Source organism: Schistocerca americana, chromosome 1 (genome assembly GCF_021461395.2).
Source record: "Schistocerca americana isolate TAMUIC-IGC-003095 chromosome 1, iqSchAmer2.1, whole genome shotgun sequence".
Classification (NCBI taxonomy): domain Eukaryota; kingdom Metazoa; phylum Arthropoda; class Insecta; order Orthoptera; family Acrididae; genus Schistocerca; species Schistocerca americana.
In genome coordinates this window covers 619,942,873-619,959,916 of record NC_060119.1, presented here as the reverse complement: position 1 = coordinate 619,959,916, position 17,044 = coordinate 619,942,873, and the positions used below count along the sequence as shown (strand labels likewise).

Sequence of the window (17,044 nt, the reverse complement as noted above, 5' to 3'; positions counted from 1 at the left end):
CTTTCTAGAGCTGTCTTTTTCGGCTGCAGGCCATTGAGTGTGATGGGGTGGTTTGCAGAAATGCTTCATCAATTCTGTTTCAGCTTCGTCATGGTACAGAAACCTTTCGTCATGCTTTTTCCCGTTTTTTGTTACTTAATTTCGAGAGTTTAGTGTCCTTTGACAGGGGTATGCTTTGCTCAGTTCTGAGCAACTACCACGTGTTTCCCGAATTCCGATCTCCATGACTACCCCACTTTCTGGTTTTATCATATGAACTATCGTGAAGGGCTATTGTGTCAAATTCAGTGTTATTTGACTGGTAAACTTATTGTCCAATTTCTTCGGCCATCTTTGTTAGACCCCCATGCGTTTGCGATTTCATTGTTTTCAGTAAACTTTGCCATGTGTATTGTAGTGTGTGAGATTGTGTCCTTAATGAATCTCTAGAGCAGTGGAGAATTAATAATCGTTGGTAGTTCTTCATCTTTGACCTCTGTTAATTTTTTGATTGCCTCAAAGAGATCAAGTCGTAGCATTAAGCGATGCCCGCTCCCATCTTGTTTGAATGTGCGTGAGTGTAAATGTTCCTTCTCCCATGGTCTGTAAGTTTGATGGCTGGAATACGAGACTGATACCAGTTATAATGATCGATGAATTCACATTGTGGCGCCTTGATCTATGATAAGAAATCTGCCTTCTTATCTAAGACTTACGAATTGGAATCATAAGCTAGATTACGTGCCCTCGTTTGCTGCTTGAAATGTATTTTAATGTTATTTCGGTGGGAATTCTATATTTGGTTTGAATTAACCACCATCATTCATCATAAAAGAATCTTACTATCTTGTTAAATGATTTTGCTACCACAAATTCGGCTTCGTATCCAACAACAATGCCCCTGCCTACGAAAGAGAATCCATATGGAATACCAGGGTGCCTTGAAAAATAAAGTAATAAGCGGATTTGGAGAGGTGTAATTACACAAAGACTAATGAAACCTCTCTGTCACCTTCTGCTACATGTCCGTATAAATCATAACCACCCGTTGCGCGAAATCGTCATTGATTTGATTTGCTTGATGGACTGCTCTCAAGTATGTTAATCGTTGTAAAATTCAAGCGTGGTTCACAAGGAATTAAAACATCCCCCTCTTTATTTCGTGTCAGTACTCAGGATTTCCTTTTGTTATAGGCAACACAATTAAAAAGCGTACGCCTCACTTTGAAAATGATCAGTATAATATGTACCTAAACAACTAACTTGATGTACACTCACACTAAACTTCCTGAAACGGAATAGAACCCAAAACATCCCTTAATGCACTTCAAATGATACCTTTCATGTAAACCGACGAGGGAACGAAGCAGAACGGGCGAAATACAGCTTCACCGTCAATGTTTCTGGAGACTAAATCTGTGACGATGACGTCCCATTGGAAAAGTGACGTCATGTGCTAACATCAGAAGTTAAAATATTGTCCCACTGTCACTCATTTTATAATAACGGACTTTTCATTTTCGCAAATGTGCTCTCCCACAAAAGAGATGAAGGAGCGGAGATCGAAATGGTTTAGATATTGTTACAGTTCAATATTGATAATTTGACAAAAGGTACTCAATATTTTTCGTGTTTATTCAGTTCCCCGCAGCGTGGAAAATTTTTGGTACTACCTTTACGGGAAACATGCCTTATGAATTTAGCTTAGGTCTTTAATAAACTCAGCTATCAGTGTTTGTTTCTTAACGCTGGCAATATATTCAGACAGTTTTGTAAGGCGGGCGGGGTTGCACAAAATCTCATTGTCATCGTTCATTATCGGTTTGAGCAAAGAAACGTGTTGACGATGCGCCTCGTGTGAGCACAGCTTGAGACTGTGACGATCCAGTCCATTGAAGGTCCGTTGATGTCCACTGTGAAGAATCCTTAGTCCACATGAATGTGCGCTAAAATAGAAATCAAGGTATGTGTTATGTATGAATGAAACTATGATTGAAAATCAACAACAAAAATATACTTTATTGTCAACATATAAAATTACAAAATCTCTTATCTCTTTGGTTGTAAGAGCAACAATAATAATGCTTTCTTCTGTGATATTCTTGACATTGTGGGTCATGGCTTCACAGTATTAATCGTTCACCTGAGATTAACTTGTTTTCAAATACCTCGGTCAGAAGTTCGTCCTTCAAAAACTAGTTTCTTTTTCGCAGTGTTTCAGTTAATGGGAGCACAAGAATAATGGTTGCTTACCTTCGCAGAACTTCTTGCTGTATTCATCTAGGGTCCACTGTAAAGAAACTCACAACCTTTTGAAAACCCCTAGTTATCTGTTCTTAGAGCACCGAAAAATATTCCACTTTCAAATCTGAAAATGATTTGATGAGCAGATATAGTACGCCTTTTTCTCCGAATATGACGAAAACATCGATTTCAATATAACAGTATTAAACACCGTTTTCAGTTCAAATAAACAATGCAGCCGTATTTTTTACAGTCATTGGAGTGTTTAAATTTTTTCCTTTACTGGAAGACGTATTCCGGGGTTTTACGTGTTACTCTGTAACTTGGGGAACTGTACGTCCATAAATAATACGATATCGAGCTCTTCGTGATTGGGTCCCGGCCAGTATTCTTCTACGTCACCACATGTCGATTGACGAAGACCCACTACTCGACCACTCGCCGTGTAGCTGCTTTTCAAACGAAACCTGCGGAAAGACACAAAAAAATTCGATAAAGCTACAGAAAATTACACTTAAATTCAAAAACTTTTAGTTACAACGAAAAAATAATCGTTTTGACACACATTAGCACCAGATAGATATTTTAGATTTTGATCAGTATAACATTATACTTTCAAGATATGAAATGCATTCGTTTTTGCATTCAGTAGGTTTTGGAGTTACGGTTTGGTATAATTCCGCTGCCGAATACAAAGAATATTATTTAAATTGGAATATGCTTTTATCTTTGAAGAATAAAGTATTACTTACTAAATGCTAAGCAATTTCTGTTAATTTCAAAGTGAAGAGAGAGACAGAAATTAGTTTTTATCTGTAGACACGGGAGGTTTTTTGAATGATTTTTTTGATTTGGCTCCTCTCAACTCGTAGTTATTAAGTTGCGTTAGATAGGACTTTTTGTATGGATGGTTACGCTAGGTAATAGTAAAATAACAGGTCTATAGTGTTCAATCTACACTCGCATTTAAGAGACACCTATGTGTTTACGAAACGTCTGTTAACTGTGAAAACACAAAATTTCCGGGACAGTGAACAGTTTCAGTTTTGAGGCGGAGTCTTTGAATACGACCCTGTAGTACCACCAGGTGTTACTTTTGTCAGTCGTTTGAATCTGCGATTCACGACGTTCGTGTTTCGTACCCTGTGTCCACTGCTATGGCGAAAGCCCTGTGCTACCAGCTCACACAGACAGAAGAGCAATGTGAGGCTCAAATTTTAATCTTGACATTTACTATCTGCGAGCTTTAAATTACTTTCACAAATTATACCACCAAAATATTAGCCATCTGTTGGTAGTGTGTAGCTACAGTACAAGCACGAAAGTATCTGGACACCTGTCAATGGATGACTGTATCCAATCATCGATTTTATGATGGTTTGATCCCTAGGGACATTTTGAGTGAGGTTTCTGAAAGTCTGCGGAGTAATGGCAGTACATTCTTCCTTAAGAGCGGAAACCTAAGGAGGACGTTGGGGCCTGGAGCACGGTGGACGCACTAACTCGTCCCAAAAGGCGTTCCATTGTATTCAGGCCAGGCCTGACAGTCCATTTCTGGAACGTTATTGTTCATAGATCTTTGAGTCATAAACGCAGCTTTGTGTACTGTCATGCTACTACAATCACTGCCTCCGATATTTTCCTCTACTGTGCACAGTGCACAATTCCATGAACTGTGTTCATATCCTTCTGTATTTATTGTTATCGAAGCACAATGAAGAGGCCACGTCCCAGTATGGAAAAACACCCCCATACCGTAACACCACCTTCCGTACTACTCTGTTGGCCCTACACATAATGGCAGGTAATGTTCTCCAGGCATTCATCAGATCCAAATCCTTCCACCTAATTGCCGCAGGGTGTAGCATGGTTCATTCCAGCTTGTCACTCGCTCCCAGCCGTCCACTGTCCAAGGGCACCTCTCTTTATATTATATCGTGTTTTGCGTAGCACTGACTGCAGAAATGTAGGGCTTTTGAGGAGCTGCTGAACCATTTTTAGCTCCTCACTTAGAGTCACTAAGCTTTCTGAATTGCTGGTAATACTATGGAACTGATAAGTGATTCCTTCCGCTAGATCTAGTGTGACTTTTTACCACCGACCTGCGCTAGACTGTCTCAGTCCGTCAGTACTATGGTCTGCCTCATCTTGTCTTAGCTGTGGGCTTTTCCTTCACGCTTACGTTTCGCAACGACATTACTAATAGTCGACTTGGGCAGCTTTAGAGGTGATGAAAGGATCCTGATCGATTTTATACGCAGGTGACACGCAGTGGCTAGGCCACACTGTAGGTCACTGACCTCTCTTGACCATTTTGTACTACTGTTACTGCTTTTCTGCTGATGTGAAATGTCTAGGTATGAGATGGTGGCTTTTGATATTGTATCTTTGACTCATGTCTCCGTAAGCCCGTTGATTGAAAGGTGAGGTAGGTAGATTTGAATGCCGATGCCTGTTTTCCTATATTACCTTACAGGAATTAAGGATATCAGCCAGCTTAGGCGGTATTTTAAAATATTCAAACTGAGAAAGATACAGTTTGTCATGTCTGTGTAGCAGGCCTAACGATTGGCTAAAAAGGCGGTATATTTCCTTTAGTTCTTACTTAGGTTTCCTGGGGGCTGTACACTTTTTTTCCCTATGAGGTCTATAGTTGGATGGTAATAGCTTTCATTTTCTCCTAAACCACTTGACCAATTTTAATCAAAATTGGTACACATATCCCTTACTGTCAGACAACAATCACTATCGGGGTAATAACCATGTACCTGTCATATATCAGGAGACACGACGTCATAAACATGAGTGAAGAACTGCCGCATTATGCATGGCATATTACTCTTGCAGTGCTAACTGTACTCACTACAAATTTCGCAACCAGTATACACATATGCCACTAAATTCACACACAAAGGTATATCACGGAGATAAGACGTCGTAAACATTGAGATACATGAAAAAATGTCGAATCGTGTATGAAGTTTTAATACAAATATATTAATTCTTTACCACTAAGACACTCTTGCGGTCAAGTCAGATTATGGAAATATCTGACATCTGGCAGCGCTTTTGACAGCTTTCAACTGCAGAGTGCAAACGACTGTAGGCAGAAACGATAGCCTTCTATAGAGCTAGGAAGAGGCATGGCCGTAGATATGTTTACAAGGTAGCAGCTGCTCCCAGCTGTTCAGGACCAAACTCGTTATCTGGATACTATACTGATACGTTTCTACACCCTACGCATATTCCTTTGTACGACTGTTTCATATTTTCAAAAGCATTTTCAGGAATACATGGAAATAAAAGTTTTCAATACTTGACAACAAATACAGTTCTTTTTTGTTTTTGTTTATCACAGAAAATGGGGGAGCGAATACCCTGGAAATGTTGGATTTGTCAGTTAGTAAAACATATACAGCGTATCGCAAGTCTGGACAGAGCAGTATTACGGGCATACGCACTGCCTCGGGTCTTAGACACATCGGTCAGATATAAATTATGAGTATGGGGACTGGAATCATGTAACCTTTTGTCAACATCTACACAATGTTTTCCATAAACCTACAAAACTGGTTTATTCCCTACACTGAAAACCACGGTTATAATAGGTTTGGTTAGATTATGATTCGCCAACGGCCTTGGCGGAGTTGTGACACCGGTTCACGTCTGATCACCGAAGTTAAGGGCTGTCGGGCTGGGCTAGCACTTGCATGGGTGACCATTTGGTCTGCCGAGCGCTGTTGGCAAGCGAGGTGCACTCAGCCCTTGTGAGACAGACTGAGGAGCTACTTCATTGAGAAGTATTGTGATGAATTGGACGTGAAGTTAATTATAAAGTCGAATACATTTGCAACGACTCTGAAAATATTTCACACTTAAGTGAACGGCGGCTTGTGAGCACACATTGACTGTTACCTCGAAAACGACTCTTTTACAGACTCGCGTTATTGCAATGTTTTTGTTTCCATTACCATTTTTGCCCATGTCATTGTTCACTGTCAATTGCAATGTGCGTGTGGAGAAAATCGTGGAACAGATTCGAATGAAGATATTCTGGTAAATTAGAATAAGGATGACGAAGATGAGATTGGTTGAACAATATAGAGGGACTAATGTGATATTGCATCAATTTGACTGGAAGGCCATAAAGCTCCAGGATATTAACTAAAATCACTTGGAGGAAAGCTACTGTTGTCGTCTTCAGTCCAAAGAGAGGTTTGACACAGCCCTTCACGCTAGTCTATACTGTCCAGGACTCTTCATCTCAAAACAACTACTGCAACTTAAATACATTTGAACGTACTTACTGCATTCATCCCTTGGCCTCCCTCTACAAGTTTTAGCCCATGAACTTGCCTCCAGCACCAAATTGGCCGCCGGCCGCGGTGGTCTCGCGGTTCTAGGCGCGCAGTCCGGAACCGTGGGACTGCTACGGTCGCAGGTTCGAATCCTGCCTCGGGCGTGGATGTGTGTGATGTCCTTAGGTTAGTTAGGTTTAAGTAGTTCTAAGTTCTAGGGGACTGATAACCACAGCAGTTGAGTCCCATAGTGCTCAGAGCCATTTTTGAACCAAATTGACCATTTCTTCATGATTCTGGATAAACCCTGTCAGTCGATCTCTTCCTTTAGTCAAGTTATTCCACATTTTTATTTTTTCTTGACGTGATTCAATATCTCCTGATAGGTTACTAGACCAAAAATATCCTTCAGCATTTTTCTGAGGTAACATAAATCAAAAGACTCTCTTCGCTTCTTTTGTTAATTGCTAATCGTCCACGTTTCACTCCAGTACAAGGCAACACTCCAAATAAATACGTTCAGAAAGACTTTCTAATACTTTCATTTATATTAGATATCAGCAAATTTTCTTTTTCCGTGACACTTTTCTTTCTACAGAAAGTCTGCATTTTATAACTTCTCTACTTTTGCCGAAATATCACCTACAGCTTTTACTGTAGCCTTCAGAATCACCTGATTGAACTATGCTAAAATTCCATTTCTTTGTTTTACTTTTGTTGATGTTTATCTTACAACCTACTTTTAAGACACTATCCATTCCGATCTACTACTGATTCCACTGCTATGCGGGCTCTGACAAATTACAAAGTCATCATTAAACCACAAAGTTTTATTTCTTCACGTTGAAGATCAATCCGGTCAAAAATTTCTCCTTGGTACACTTTATCACTTGCTCGCTGTACAGACTGAGTAACATTGGAGAAGGCTAAAACACTGTCTCACAGTCTCCACCACTGCTCCCTTTTCATATCCTTCGACTCTTATAACCAGTCTGGTTTCTGGACAAACTGTCGATAAAAAGCAGAATTTCAAAACGTTTATTCCAGTAGACATTATCATAATCGTTCCCTAAACATACAAGTCTTATAAACTCTCCCGAACTAACAGAGATCTTCCCCAATGTCGGCTTCCCAATGATCTGTAAGTAATTCGTGTCAATATTTTGCAAGTATGACTAATGGAACTGATACTTCAGTACTATTCACACCTGCGAGCACCTGCCTTCTTAGCAATTCAAATTTTAACATTATTATTGCAATCTGAGGGTATTTTGCCTCTTTCCTATTTATTACACTCGCCTTGGAATAGTTTTATGTCCACGCTTAATCAGGGTAGAGACAAACGATCTAGAAATCGATAACATAAGCTGTCAGAATTGTTCAGAGACTTGGAGACTATGGGAACTGTCTGCAGAAGAAAAGAATATTATCCTGCAGCTTAACACGAATCAAATGCTATCACTGGGAAGAAAGGAATATAGTCTAAGATACCAGTATCAAATGGAGTGAAGCAGGGATGGAGCTTGACTCCACAATTATTTAATTTGTACGTAGAAAATGCAATGAAGAAACGTGAGAAACCAGCAGCAATGGCATAGTGCTTCAGAACGAATTATTTTGTAAATGATGTCAAGTTGGGCAGGAATAAACAAAAGGAACACAAACCGTTTCGTCTGATCTATGAAGTAATAGACAAATGCAAGATGAGCGTGAACAGAAAGGAGGGAAAAAGTAATGAAAAACACCAAAGATAAAAAAGAATACTCAGTAGCCACGCTCAAGGTGAAAATCTGGTGCAAGTGACTTCAACATGGATGACATAAATACAACTGATGCGAAAGTTAAAATGACTCAGACAGAAAAAAAAAAATCTGTTTTAGAGAAATGAACTGTAGGGAAGACCTGGATTAGTTGGCATATGAGGCTACTTAACCCACAGTTTCCATTTCATGCCATCGTGGGCCTAGTGTTTTGTCATCGTTCCAATGGGGAATGTACCGATATGTAAATGTGCACCATCCACCGTGACTTCAGTCTGCTTGGAAGCGTCAGGAAGGAAGTACCCCTGTTTCATGGTGTTTCTGACTGGGAATAAATACACTCCTGGAAATGGAAAAAAGAACACATTGACACCGGTGTGTCAGACCCACCATACTTGCTCCGGACGCTGCGAGAGGGCTGTACAAGCAATGATCACACGCACGGCACAGCGGACACACCAGGAACCGCGGTGTTGGCCGTCGAATGGCGCTAGCTGCGCAGCATTTGTGCACCGCCGCCGTCAGTGTCAGCCAGTTTGCCGTGGCATACGGAGCTCCATCGCAGTCTTTAACACTGGTAGCATGCCGCGACAGCGTGGACGTGAACCGTATCTGCAGCTGACGGACTTTGAGCGAGGGCGTATAGTGGGCATGCGGGAAGCCGGGTGGACGTACCGCCGAATTGCTCAACACGTGGGGCGTGAGGTCTCCACAGTACATCGATGTTGTCGCCAGTGGTCGGCGGAAGGTGCACGTGCCCGTCGACCAGGGACCGGACCGCAGCGACGCACGGATGCACGCCAAGACCGTAGGATCCTACGCAGTGCCGTAGGGGACCGCACCGCCACTTCCCAGCAAATTAGGGACACTGTTGCTCCTGGGGTATCGGCGAGGACCATTCGCAACCGTCTCCATGAAGCTGGGCTACGGTCCCGCACACCATTAGGCCGTCTTCCGCTCACGCCCGAACATCGTGCAGCCCGCCTCCAGTGGTGTCGCGACAGGCGTGAATGGAGGGACGAATGGAGACGTGATGTCTACAGCGATGAGAGTCGCTTCTGCCTTGGTGCCAATGATGGTCGTATGCGTGTTTGGCGCCGTGCAGGTGAGCGCCACAATCAGGACTGCATACGACCGAGGCACACAGGGCCAACACCCGGCATCATGGTGTGGGGAGCGATCTCCTACACTGGCCGTACACCACTGGTGATCGTCGAGGGGACACTGAATAGTGCACGGTACATCCAAACCGTCATCGAACCCATCGTTCTACCATTCCTAGACCGGCAAGGGAACTTGCTGTTCCAACAGGACAATGGACGTCCGCATGTATCCCGTGCCACCCAACGTGCTCTAGAAGGTGTAAGTCAACTACCCTGGCCAGCAAGATCTCCGGATCTGTCCCCCATTGAGCATGTTTGGGACTGGATGAAGCGTCGTCTCACGCGGTCTGCACGTCCAGCACGAACGCTGGTCCAACTGAGGCGCCAGGTGGAAATGGCATGGCAAGCCGTTCCACAGGACTACATCCAGCATCTCTACGATCGTCTCCATGGGAGAATAGCAGCCTGCATTGCTGCGAAAGGTGGATATACACTGTACTAGTGCCGACATTGTGCATGCTCTGTTGCCTGTGTCTATGTGCCTGTGGTTCTGTCAGTGTGATCATGTGATGTATCTGACCCCAGGAATGTGTCAATAAAGTTTCCCCTTCCTGGGACAATGAATCCACGGTGTTCTTATTTCAATTTCCAGGAGTGTATTTTAATTTTTTCTTTTATGGTGAACCTGTAGATGTAATTGGGGCGCTACTGATGGCGGTTTTCTAAAGAGTGTTTAACTGTAGTTGCGTGCATTTATCATAATCCCTGGTGTCTGTTGTTTGGGATTGCGTGGCATCAGTCCTGAATTTTGTATCCCCGTGTGTCTAACCGGCGTATATAGTAATGACGTCAGTTGTCGTAGCTATGACAACTCGAGTCACAGCTGTTCCAACAAAACCCTCCAGTACTGTTTATTAAAAACAAACAGTCCCTGTAAAAATGAATGCGTACACATCACCCCAGAAAAAATTCACCCTTTGACCAAAGCTGGGCCGGCATAGAAATCAAGTTATGTCAAAGAAAGAACATTTACTGCCATTCTAACAGACAGTCACGTCAAAGATAGAATCGCGGATGAAAGGCCCAATGAAAAGAAAAGGGCATATGCAGGCAAGAAGGGCGACATGGCTAAGATGCATGAAACCTCCCAGAAAACATGGACATGAATTTTCTTCTACGGATTCTGATGACGGGTTATTAGACATTAGGTACGTCGAAAGTAACAACATTTTGGCCTCCTTAATGGTAGTTCAGAGGCTGAAGAACCTCTTTGTTGTAAGGAGCTTTCACTTTCAATCTCCAAAAAGAAGATGGTGAGGTTTCTCATTCGGCAGTTCCCTAGATTCCTGGGAAACATCTGAGAAATGACAACAGGATGTATCGAATAAGACCAACAATGAATTTGTTACATTCTCAAGGGCCTCATAATCACCCAGAATACTAATGGTGGCTTGGTTTTGATGAAGTGCCTCCCTCCCCCCCCCCTCCCAATTCTGTTGGAAAATTGCCACTATCGATGGCAACGAGATTCGCATGTCCATATAGGTCAAAAAGGGGAAATTTTTGAGGTGGCCAGACGATAATGATTGAGTTCGATAGGACCACAGTAAAACTGTATGCAAATTGAATCCTGTGAATAAACAAATATATAATTGCTACATTCCTGATCTGTTAAAACCATAGAGGTAATTGTATTTGAATAGCTACAGGCAGGTATAACAGAACATATTTTTCTTGAAGAATCTATTGTTTGTCTGTACATGTAAGCTCATGCTGTTGTTTATACATTTAAGTAGAATTTTTTTGATGAAGTGTCATTTCTTCATGAGGAATTTATTTTTTAGTAATTTTGTTCTTTCAAACGGAAGTTACCCGAAGTTTTGATAAAATCAAATGTTATTCTTAGAAAATATCTATATTCCGCCAGAGTATCCCTATTCACATCAGGTTACATCATCACATCACTAGGGGTGATGCACAGCGGCAGGATTTTAGGAAAAGTGATTTTGGGTTGACCTAGACATGTATTTAATTAATGGGCCCTACATGATTTTGTAGTCAAAAAGTTTAGTTTCCACCATATTCACCCGAATCTCTGCAAGTTTTACATAAAAAGGTAAATAATTCGGAAACCAATGCCAACTAGCTCGATGTACCCCGCTGACATCAAACAGTGTCACCTTGGTTATAAGGAAACAGTTAAAGAGCTATATCTGGAGCGTATGCATGTGCGAAGCAGAAACGCGGGGAGTGGCGAAGGCGTCAGAGGAAACAGTGGAACCCTTTGAGATCTTGTTAGTGGAGGACACAGATGAAGACAACTTACACTGACACCGTCTCGAAGATGCTCACTGACAGAAGAACCTACGTGGAAGGGCAGCTACACAGCATTAATCCTAGTTTATTACTCAGACTAAGGGAATGTTGGAGGCAAGAATACAGACGTGAAAATCGATACTCCAATTCATGGATGAAACTAACACTGCCAGGTGTTAACTCTTGCTCACTGCCTGCAGTATCAAAAAATCGTGACGCAAACTGCCTTAGCACGACGTCATTGTGCCCCGTGCTGCTGCTTTGTGTACTCCGCTGCATACGCAACACACATGCTCCCCTTTCCATGAAGAAAGCTTGAAGGCCATGGTAGGCTACATTGTTCCCATCGTCGTGCAGTATGCATAAAGTATGGCATCGATGGACACAAGTAGTGTACATCGCAGGAAACAATCCCGGCATAGTTATCCTGTGCGTGAGGCAAGGTATTCTGTAGCAGACACACGGAAACCGCACCAGGTTGTGTTTCGCGTCGGCAGCCACGACGTACCATCATAATGTTTTCGGAAAAATAAACAGAACATACTTACATTCCGTCATATGGGAATCTTCCACCTAATTTTATCATATCTCACGTTTAATTTAAAATACAAAGACGAATACAGTTGCACACCCTCACTTGAAGAAATGATGGTTAATCGTAGTTTAACGTCTTGTAGCACAGTGCGAAGTATGCCGGGAATGTCCAAATGTGTTCGAAGCTCATTTCAGCGCCTTGCTGAAGATTGCTGAAGCTTCCACATGCATATTGACCGCCTCGTGTAAAATGTCGTATACTACACACACAATGCAGGAAATGGTAAGTGTTATGAACAGCTACTTACACTACGAGGGATAGTCATAAAGTTTCAACATTTTGTTCCGACCATCAGTCTTGTGACTGGTTTAATGCAGCCCGACACGAATTACTCTCATGTACCTAACTCCTTATCTCAGAGTAGCACCCGCCCTTAATTATATGTTTGGTTGGTTGGTTGCTTGATTTGCGGGAGGGGACCAAACAGCGAGGTCATTGGTCCCATAGGATTACGGAAGGTTGGGACAGGACGTAGGGAGTACCCTTTCGAAGGAACCATCCCGGCATTTGCCTGAAGCGATTTAGAGAAATCATGGAAAACCTAAATCTGGATGGCCGGACGCAGTTTTGAACCTTCGTCCTCCCGAATGCGAGTCCAGTGAGCTAACCAGTGTGCCACCTCACTCGGTTTATCAGTATGGCCAGTCTCTGCCTTCCCCCACAGTTTATACCGTCTACTAGTCTCTCAAGCACTACGCAAGTTATCCCTAGACGCCTTAACACATTTCCATCATTCTCTCCCTTTTTCTTATCAGTATGCTTCACATATTTCTTTCCTCGCTAATTCTGCGGAGAAGCTCATCGTTTCTTATTTCATTATTCCACCCAATTTTCTGCATCATTCTACGGCACCACATCTGAAACGCTTCGATTTTCTTCTTTTCCGCTATGTCTACAGACCATTATTCACTTCCATACAATGTCATGCTTCAGACGGGCATTCTTAAGAGTTTTGTTCCTGAAATTTTCGTCATTGTTATAAACTAGCAGACCTATTTTGGCGAGGAATTCCTTCTTTGTCTATACTAATCGGCTATCTATGTCCTCTTTGCTTGGTCTGCCATCCGTTATATTTCTTCCCAGACAGTAGATCACCTTTATTTCATTTACTTCGTGGTCTCCAGTTTTGAAGTAAAGTTTATCACTAATCTCATTTCTGCTACTCCTCATTAATTACTTTTTTTTAGGTTTACTCTCAATCCATATTCCGTGCTCAGTAAACTGTTTATTCCATACGACATGTACCGCAATTTTACTTTGCTGCCTCTAAGGATACCAACAGAATCAGCTAATCGTATCATTGGCATAAATCCACCCTGAATATTAATCACACTACTTAATCTATATTTCATAACCGCAATCGCTTTTTAAACGTATACATTTAAGCAAAATGTGTATACAGATATTATTTCGTAACTACATATTTCTAGGTTATATTTAGACATTAAGACCCTGTGTGTGACGGTATCATAATTTTTAAAAGTAAACTTCCTATCTTTCATGTTTGTAAAAAAGTCCCCTAATTTTTACGCTAGATATAGAAATATTGCCAGTTTCAATACCGAATGTATTTATGTCACAGTGAATTAGTAATTTTTCGTGTTGAAAACCACAGTTTCCATTTATATCATCTTACATGTGAAAATGATTGCTCTGAGAAAAATGTTTTCTTTCTTGTGTTCCTGTTTCATTAAAATCAAACGAATAATTACTTTAGGAATAAATGATTCAGTAATGGAAAGTGATACGGCGGCTGCGTATTTGCGTCCCACCCCCAACTGTTAAGTGGCAGGGTATCGAACGCTTAAGTAAAGCTGCCGCACCCTCCGCCACCCTGTCCACCGTTTAGTGCAGTACTGTGTCAGCGCGCTTCAGTTGCATAATTTAGCAGTCCTCTCAGGCGACTCTTGCAGACACTCCCGGCACTAGTGCATCATGGATGCCAACGTTAGCTTTACACAGGGTACTCGGTTCCAGCTCTGAGTAAAATGTGCCTACAGCCTTTGTCAGTTTGTTTGCACAGTTTTTCAAAAATACATTAACTTTACCCGCCTTCAGTAATGGCTCTGAATTTGTGCAGCTCAGAGAGTTTCGACAAGTGCCTCATATTCAATGTCGTAACATCGTCATGTGGCAAATGGAAGCATATATTTTCTGCAGTACGACCTAATAACTTTGGCATTGCAGTTGACCCTTATAAATATTTGCGTGCATACTGCAACTGCTACCTTCATTTTAATTTTGTTAGGTATTTTACGCTATGCACACCTGTCAAAGTTCATCGACAAATACCAACCTATGCAGGATATGTACTTGGTTACTGATGCGTCACAAGTTAAAGGATTGTCAGTAGTCGCTTAGGATAATCCAAAACCAGTCTTGCACTCTCGTCGTCCACCTGCGAAGAGGTTTAAGATTTCTACGACTCGACTGTTCACAACAAAACATCATCATATAGCCAATTTATACATACATAATGTACTGGATATGTGCCGAATAATAGCAAAACACAATATGTATAGCGAAGTAAATCATATCCACATTTCTTGGTGCCTCGTCGTTTGCATATTAGAGGTGCGAAAGTCATGTACACTTGTTGATTGAATATGATCCGTTATTATTCCTTTCTATACCAGAGGTAAGAGGTGAGTTATTGAAAGTAGAGAAAGGAATGTGTTTACGAAGTCGCCAAAGGTGTATCTCAACCTTTTCAACAGTCATCCTGATCGCATATCTGCTTCACGTGTTGCATGCCACGGAAAGTTTGTACGTAATTATAAGCTTTCGACGCCTTCCTCCGTCATCATCGTCGGGAGTTATCCAAAGGCAGTGTGGTACATTCTTTAGTTGGCCGACTCATATCATGGAAACGTCAGGATGTGACAGAATTTCCACATGCTACCAGAAGTTACATCGGTACATGTCATGTAAGGACTTTGGTAGCGATATTGATTTCGTTAGATGACAGGTAACTCGCTTTGTTCCTCTCTTGCCATTCATCATCACGTTCACGTTTCCTCACACCACGAGTTGGGAGGTCGCCAACACTCTTAAAGACGTTGCAATATTTAGGTCTCAGCGGCCTGATATAGAAGACAAATCTCACGCAGTTAGTAATCTGTAAAGCATTTATTTAAAAATGTAGCCGCGAAGAAGTACTTTAACAAGTTATCTTGACTTTCTTTCTACTTTAATATTATTTATTATCACCTTTAAACAGCACACCTGGATCTCTGGTTATTATTTTGATTCATCAATCTTCCGACTAGTCTGATGCGCCCCGGCACGATTTCGTCTTCTGCGCTAACCTCTTCATCTCAGTCTGGCTCTTACATCCTACGTACTCGATTATTTGCTGGATATACAGGGTGAGTCCCTAACTATTGCCACCAACAATTACTCCGAAAGTGTGATAGGAGCTAAAGGGTTGTGTGCCAAAAGTTGCATGGCACTACAGGGGCCATAATATGACGTTGGCTTTTTGTTGCTAGATGGGATCGCGTCAGAGATATGAAGGTCAACTTCTTTTTAAATGGGATGTTGTAGTTGGGTACTTATTTTATGATAGCGGTTATCGAGACGAATCCCATGCAGTGTAACAGTAAGGTCTTTGAAGGTCACAAAGATGGCATGAACGTCCATTTACAGAAGGTATTCGAGGTGATGAGCATTGGTATCAATGCAGTACTGCAATCTTATCATGGCTGAAGTGGTGTTCATTATCACATCGGCACTTTCGAAGCACATGCTCTGACAATTCCCTCTCGTATATCGTGCTAATCGTAAATATTCGCCGAATACGGCGTGTCCATCTAATGTGCCATTGACATGTAAACACCAATCGACGGTTTCGGAATACAACACTAATGGGGACGTAAGACTAGTATCGTCGAATCAAGCGAATGTGAAAGACGTATTCCTTCGAAGAATAAGTCGACATGCTTCCCATTTACGGAGAATGCCAACGAAATTCAGTGAGAGCTAGAGACTTATATGCTGAAAGATATCCTCAACTTTAAAGCATCGGAAACATATCAGACAAAGGAAAGTTACTAACGAGGAAACGGAAATTGGTACTCTTGGCAGTGTAGTTCGAGATCTTTGTGTTTGTTCGCGTCAAATCGCAAGGGAATCTGGCATGAACCAGAGTAGTGTTGTTCGTGTTATGCATCGTCATAAATATCATCCTTACCATATCAGTCTCTACCAAGAATTAACTGGTACGGATTATATGCATCGCATAGAATTCTGCCGATGGGCTCAACATAACAGGAATGACAAATTTATTAATTTGATTCTATTTACTGACGAGGCTACAGTCACGAACCATGAAATGTTAATTTGCATAACATGCATTATTGGGCAACTGAAAATCCATGTTGGCTGCGGCAACTTTCACACCAAATACTGTGTTCGGTGAATGTGTGGTGTGGAATTCTGGAGGAATTGTAGGCTCCTATTTCATCAAAGGAAATCTTAATGGAAGGAAATACACACATTCCTGCTAGGAACAAAGAACAGAACGTGTTATCAACGCGATGAGTGTCCAGCACATTTTTCGCTGATGGCTTAAATGAGTGGCAGAGACAATTCCCAAATCGTTGAATAGGACGCGGAGAAGATGTGTCGTGGCCGGCTCGTTCGCCAGACTTGACGCCTTTGCACTTTTTCTTTTGGGGATTCGTAAAAGACATTGTTTACAAAGACGTTCCAACTACACCTGAAGATAAGCGAGAGAGAATTGTCAGA

The 17,044-nt window shown here is 41.8% G+C and overlaps 1 protein-coding gene across 1 annotated transcript in view; it reads right to left on the bottom strand.

Annotated features, from left to right (window-relative positions):
- Positions 1 to 2,031: 2,031 nt before the first annotated feature.
- LOC124625460 (nephrin-like) overlaps positions 2,032 to 17,044 on the bottom strand; it is a 548,360-nt gene continuing 533,347 nt past the window's right edge. The window contains exon 13 of the mRNA XM_047149172.1: positions 2,032 to 2,690. Within this exon, the coding sequence (XP_047005128.1) occupies positions 2,622 to 2,690 (69 nt within the window). The 3' untranslated portion in view covers positions 2,032 to 2,621. The remainder of the gene's footprint in view (positions 2,691 to 17,044) is intronic.